Consider the following 6507-nt stretch of genomic DNA (forward strand, 5'->3'; position numbering starts at 1 on the left):
CTTTCCTAACGTAGGCTTGTTTCCCTTAGAATTCACTCAAAATGTGGTTTTAGCTCGGAGTCTATGTGTACAATATGAACTTGATAATATGTAAGGATTCCACGATGCAATCTTCATGAACTTCGATTGAGATTTGCTAGTTCGAGATGTGGCAAGGATTAAGCTCTCCATCAACGGGCTATCCGTTTTTCAGTCGATCATCGATCAAGGTTCCGTTTATTTCGCTAAAAATGAGCAATTTGAAAAAAAATTTCCTATAAATAATCGCCTATATAGCTTACATAAAAAAAAAAGAAGAAAATAATTCATTATCCACAAAAATAATTAGACATCAATTGTTATTGAAAATGAAATATTTTTCATTAACTAATTATTTTAAAAGATAAAAGTAATTATTTTTAGAAAAATATTTTTCAAATAATTTATTTTCCACAAAACAAAATGAGCTTAAAGTAAAATCATGTGTTTAAGTCAAAGTATGGATAATGAGGTCAATTCCAATTTTAGGTACCTTTATGTTTCTTGCTCTCTTCAATTTACCGAACAAAAACTAACAAAAGTTGCAATTCAAGTCAAGTGCGAAAGGAACGAAATTTATAGAAAAAAATCAACAAATAACGATAAAGCATGTTGGGAATTTATGTGTTTTGATCCGAGTGTCGATACCTACTCCCAAAGAAGAGTAGCAACAAAATATCCTCTAATCAATCGGAGTATCACAGGATTACAATTGATCATACAATCAAAAAAATGTTTCCCATACCTAGATTGCGCTCGTACTCACAGTATTAAGCCTCACGTAATTTCTCGATAAAATAAATCACGAAGTGTTACCTTGCGGCTAAGAACATTTCACTTCTTCGCGAAGAAAACGTCTCAATTGGATGTAAAGTCTCTGCACAAAATCAACCAGGCGCCCACTGAAGTAAGGAGGTTTACTTCCTTGTTTCCCACTCAATAATTGGGGCTTCCTTAATTAATCTCGGGTCGGGTCTTGTTTCCCACCTCAAGCTCGAGTCATATTTTAATAGAATATTGACTATATACTTTACAGGAGTTTAAATTATTAGAAAATGCGCAAGCAGCATATATACAGAGTGAGATGCACTATTACTTACAGTTTTCGCCGCGTAGTTGCGTATTTATTTCTATCTTTTTCTTACAACGCGATTGATGGACCTTGGCGATCCAATCTTTTAGGAGACAATATCACGTTGTGTAAAGCTATAACTATTCATAGTCATTGTTGGTGTGGGAATAGCTGCGACGCTCCTAACCTTGCAGAATTTACATAGTCCTGAGGGAAATGAGCAGGTACCCCTGGAATTAGCAGGCCAATCGCTCTGAAAATCCTCATCAACCACCCTTCTCTGTAGCTCGGTCCCTTCTCGCGAGCAATCACGAAGCTTCGGATGAGCTTGTACCAGGTGTCCATCATCATCGGGATCGCGCGCAGAAGCGAGAAGTAGTTCTTGTTCGGTTCTTCCCTGACAATCTGCCAAGCAACCAAGAGAATTGAATGAGTAGTCTTATCCAATTACAACATGCTATGTGAGGTTAAGAGAAAGAGAGTTCCTCACCTTCCCTTGATATTTGCTATTGAAGTAGCAACAACGCCCAAAATGCTTGAACATGGAAGCTGAATCATCGTAAGGCAGCCTAGGCACAATGTCATCCCCAATAACGGACCGAAAGTAGTCTATCCGATGATCCTTGAAGGCCCTCTCCATGAACTCCCCAAACTTGTCATCTCCAACCCTAGGTTGACCAAATGTGTAGACCCCCTCCAATCTCTCCATCAGCCACGTCTCCCCGTGCACGGCCAAGGACCTCAGCTTCTCCTTTATGGCATAGTAAGCCGACGGCACAGGCGTTTTTAGACGTGGGGCGAGCTCTTTTGGCCAGCTGAAGTTCTTTCGGAGCCCTAGGGCTTTCATGTACCCACGGTGGATCTTTCCGACACCTGGTAACTCGTACCACGAGAGGTCCAAGTCCAAGCACCACGCGTATGTGTCGAAAGGTTCCGTGCCTCGGAAGGCGACCACGATGGTGTCCCGGTCACGTAGCATGAAGGCTTGCGTAGTTGCTTTCCTTTGATAATCTGCAAAAGAAAGACGAACAGGCATCTATCAATTGTTTATCTTGGCATATTATCCACGGCTTTAGAGATGACAGCATAGCTCCTTACCATTCCAAAAGTTGTAGGACCCAAGAATTCCATCTGCACAAATGAGCGGACACAATTGTTCTAAAGGGCTAATTCCACTATTTTCAGTAACGTATGGCCAGGTTCAGTCAGAATTAGGAACTTAGTCAATTAACTTCTTCAGTATAGATTATGTTCAATTTTTTTACACCATTTCTTGTTTCCAGTCATCGCTTTTAAGACTTGACGTGGTCACGACATGATCCATGCTTTCATTTACAGATTAACCTCAAACTAATTATATGTTCATCTGTGTTTTAGATCTCTCTCTCTAACTCGATCTCTACCTCTCGACCTGCCAATGGTGGGTGGCTCTGGTTCGTAGGTAGGCCTCGCTCTCGTAGCATGCTTTTGAAGCCATCATGGTGAGAGCCGCATAGTACTCGCCGTCGCAGGGCCTGATGCGGTTGACCAGTTCCACTCTCGTGTCCGAATTACCGACCAAAGATATGAAGCTCCCCGACTCTCTGTCCGGCATCACCACCTTCCCTTTCCACAGCCCCACATAGTAAGTCAACATCTTTCCCAGCGGAAAGTCAAAAGATTAGGGAGACTAATCCTTTTTCTTTTTTTTAGCGTGGCACTGCTTGATCAATATCTCCAACTAGATATGATTCCCAAAAGACACAGCAATTCCTCTGAGTCTTTTAAAACTTCTGTTGGTTGCTAATCTAAATCATAAGAAGTTGTTCTCTGAAGACATGATCAATATACGGGCGTTGATGAGTCTAATTACGTTCCGGATAAGCTTAGCCATTCTTAGTTAAATTTCGGGATAGTTGTCTAAAAATTCTTAAGCCTATTGTACAATGGCTCATTTAATCCTAAACCTTTCAATTGAGTCAATTTAATCCTAAACCTTTTGACGATTTGCCAATTCAGTCCTAGGCATTTTGATGCCTATGGTTATCGAATCTAGGCTTCGAAAGATATGCGCAATGTCCCTTTGTTTTCACCTAGTCCAATTGAAAAACAATTATTAATGTATTTTTATCTGAAATAGTTGTGAAAAACTCTAAATCAATTGAATTTAAATGAGTCGTTAGTTATTATATTAAATTAGACCCACCTTCAATATAAAATTAACCGGTAAATTATTAACCAACTAAGATATACCAATTGTACGTGAATGCACCTCAACATTTTACATGCTAAGTAACTAGTAAAAAGTCAGGGTTCCGACGTTAAAAGCAAAAATAACTAGAGACTTTTAAGCAACCATTGTAACTAGTGAAGCAACAATATAACTACAAAAACTCATTGGGAATTGTTTTAATAAAGCCCTGTCGTGCCGTATTTGTAATAACTAAGACTCTATTTGTTTCATGAAAAATGAATGGTTTAGAAAGCATTTTCGAAAAAATGATCGCTTGTATGGCTTAAATAACTAGCCAATGACAAAGGTTTCTATCATCGATAAAAATTTATATCTAAAAATTTTCGTAAGCAATGAAAATACTATGTGTTCACTCATTTTCGTAAGTGATACTAGCCATCGTTTTTAGGAAAATATTTTTCAAATCATTCATTTTTTCATGAAACAAATGGAGCACAAATATGCACACTGATCTCGAAAGCAGTTGACGAGAAGCCTTCCGAAGTTCCCATTGCTTGGCAAGAGATTCAACCAAAACACAATCGCCGACCCGATCCAATACATGGGCTTGGCCACAAGAAGCAGAAGCTTCTGCACGAGAACGGATACAAACATGAGCCGTCTTCGCCCGAAGCTCTCCTCTCCTTCCTCGGAGGAGTCCACAAACTTTCTTCTGCGCGCATCGCTGCAGGTCAAAATGTGAAAAAGATCGACGGCACCGGCTTTATCGGGGCTCAACAGCAAGTAACTGCTGCAGAAACTCTTGTCACAAGCCATGGCTTTGAGGCAAAGACGAGAGAGATGATGGCTGGGTTTCTTCTTCCATTGGAGAGGAGTCTGTGTACTTTTTGCTGTTCTGGATGAGACTTGTGCTGCTTCTGGAACTTGGCTTCAAGGGCTTATTTATAGAGGCTTGTTGGCCATTTAACCCCAAAAAAAAAAAAATGGTTCCTTTTCTTCCCGGTCAAAAAATAAATAAATACTAGGTGTACTAAACTCGATTTACCACTAAATTGATATACTAATCAAAGAAAGAAAAGGATTAATTTTTGGTACGAGAGCTGATCGACTTTTGGTGGTTTCGTGAAGGGAAGCTAACGCGTCATGGAGGTGAGGCCGTTCTCCTAGGTTTTCTCCGACCCGCATTTCCGCATTTAGGAAGGTGGTGACGACATGTTTTGATTTATTTGAGAAAGGTAGTAACCACATTTCTTGATTGGTTTATGGAAAAATTCGCATTTCAATTTAAAATGTTAGGTCGTGTGATTCATTCCTCCACTTTCTATGTTTGCACATGTCATACAATTTTGTAGGCATTAGAGAGATCTAAGCAGGGCCCCGACCATCACTATGTTGCCTTCAATTGCTACTTTGACATACAATTTTCAACCTATAAAAGACGGTATCAATCACTCACTTTGAACTTGTGCAAATTCCATTTCAGAGAAGGAGCATCGATTGATCGGGCAAAAACCAGATGTGCAACTTTTTTTATGAAGCGGCCCACGTACATGTTTTAAATTTGAGTTAGAGCCACATATCTCGATATTTGGTGACTAGGTCGATTCAATTTACACAATAAAGAATGAACTCTCATGCATCCAACGTATGCAATTAGTATTTGGATCTTTGTTCTAAGGGTTTTAGTGGGTTAAATACAGTTTTTAACCGAACTTTTCATTTTTTATGATATTTTCAGTGTGCGTGGTGTTGCGAAAATAAGTGATGAACACGACAATAAACCAAAACGAGGAAATAAATCGATATCAAATTTATATGATTCCATTTGTGTACTCAATTTCACTATAATAGCAGTACAAGATTCCACTACAATCAAGCAATGTCACAAAGATTACAGGCATATCCAAGTCATTCAAACCCTCTTAGTATTTAGAAGTCTCCAATTACACGTAACGATCTCATTGTTTTTAGTCTCACAATCCTTTGCGAAAGGAAAAATTGTCCAAAAATTCCTAAATCTATTGTACAGGGGACAATTCAGTTATAAATCTTTCAATTATGCTAATATAGTTCTAAACATTCTAACGATTTAACAATTTAGTCAAAACCCGTTCGATTGTGCCAATTTAATCCTAAATATTTTGACAAATTGCCTATTTAGTCCTTTCGATCATTTTTTTTGCTAGAAATTAGTGACATGGACATTTTTTGTGACTTTTTAAACTTTTTAATTTTTTTTTTGTTATTTTCTTTCTCTTTCATTTTTTCAACCCTAGGTCGAAGAGGTCACTATTTGACACTCGTTGGCCACAGACAAGGTTGGCAACCCTCGCCTAGATCCGGACAATGGCCGCGACCCTCGCAGGCCCGTAACTAGAAAAAAGATAAAATAAAATAAAAAATGACAATAAATCCATAAAAGTTAAACAAAATTAAAAAGATTGCAAAAATCATCCACATCGGTGTCAACCATACCACGTAAGACAGTAAATGGTGACTAGACCGTGGCATGCCAGCGATTTACTTCCAAAATTGAAGAAATGAGTAAATTGACAAATTATTAAAAGATTTATGACTAAATTGATAAATCATCAAAAGTTTTAAGACTGAATTTGCACAATTGAAATTTTTATGATTGAATTGGCTACCGTATAATAGTTTTAAGACATTTTGGACAGTTATCCCGTGTGAACATCAATCTCACAGAAAAACACACAAAATCTTATCATAGGATTCCCATGGCTTCAAACGCTAACAAACTTTCTCTCAGACCGAATCATAAAGAGAAATTACGGCAATTTAGGTAATAATTGAATTGCACAAGCCATGGCGCTCTTGCACATTATTTTCTCCATTAACAATACATACACGGCGCACTTGTTATGCATGAGACCAAACTCAACAACCCAACAAAAGAATATGTTGGTTATATTAAAGTACGTGGCGGAAATTTTATCTATTTACTCGAGGTTTTGTAGCTAACATAAAAGTTGGGATAGAACAAAATTTATCTTATGTTTGGTTCCTGCACAAGACCGGATAAAGTTTGATATATGGGTTATATAAATTGAATAAAAATATCCCTTGTGAAGTTGGGATAAAGGTGGATAGGATTTATTATATTCATGGTATGAAAATTAGTTTTCATAACATACTTCTTAAATAAGCAAATACCACAAAAAAAAAATCCCAAATTATGCCCACTATGACACGCGTACCTCGAACTTTTTTTGTTTCACTAAAA

At 37.9% G+C, this 6507-nt stretch overlaps 1 protein-coding gene across 1 annotated transcript; it reads right to left on the reverse strand.

The window, feature by feature from the left end:
• Positions 1–1055: 1055 nt before the first annotated feature.
• LOC115740224 (triacylglycerol lipase OBL1) lies at positions 1056–4183 on the reverse strand. Its single transcript, XM_048272361.1, is given in 6 exon segments — positions 1056–1075; positions 1203–1495; positions 1581–2101; positions 2189–2221; positions 2483–2695; positions 3776–4183. Coding segments are annotated over 5 exon segments (1326 nt in total). The 5' UTR covers positions 4080–4183; the 3' UTR covers positions 1056–1075; positions 1203–1240.
• Positions 4184–6507: the final 2324 nt, after the last annotated feature.

Source organism: Rhodamnia argentea, chromosome 1 (assembly GCF_020921035.1).
Source record: "Rhodamnia argentea isolate NSW1041297 chromosome 1, ASM2092103v1, whole genome shotgun sequence".
Classification (NCBI taxonomy): Eukaryota; Viridiplantae; Streptophyta; class Magnoliopsida; order Myrtales; family Myrtaceae; genus Rhodamnia; species Rhodamnia argentea.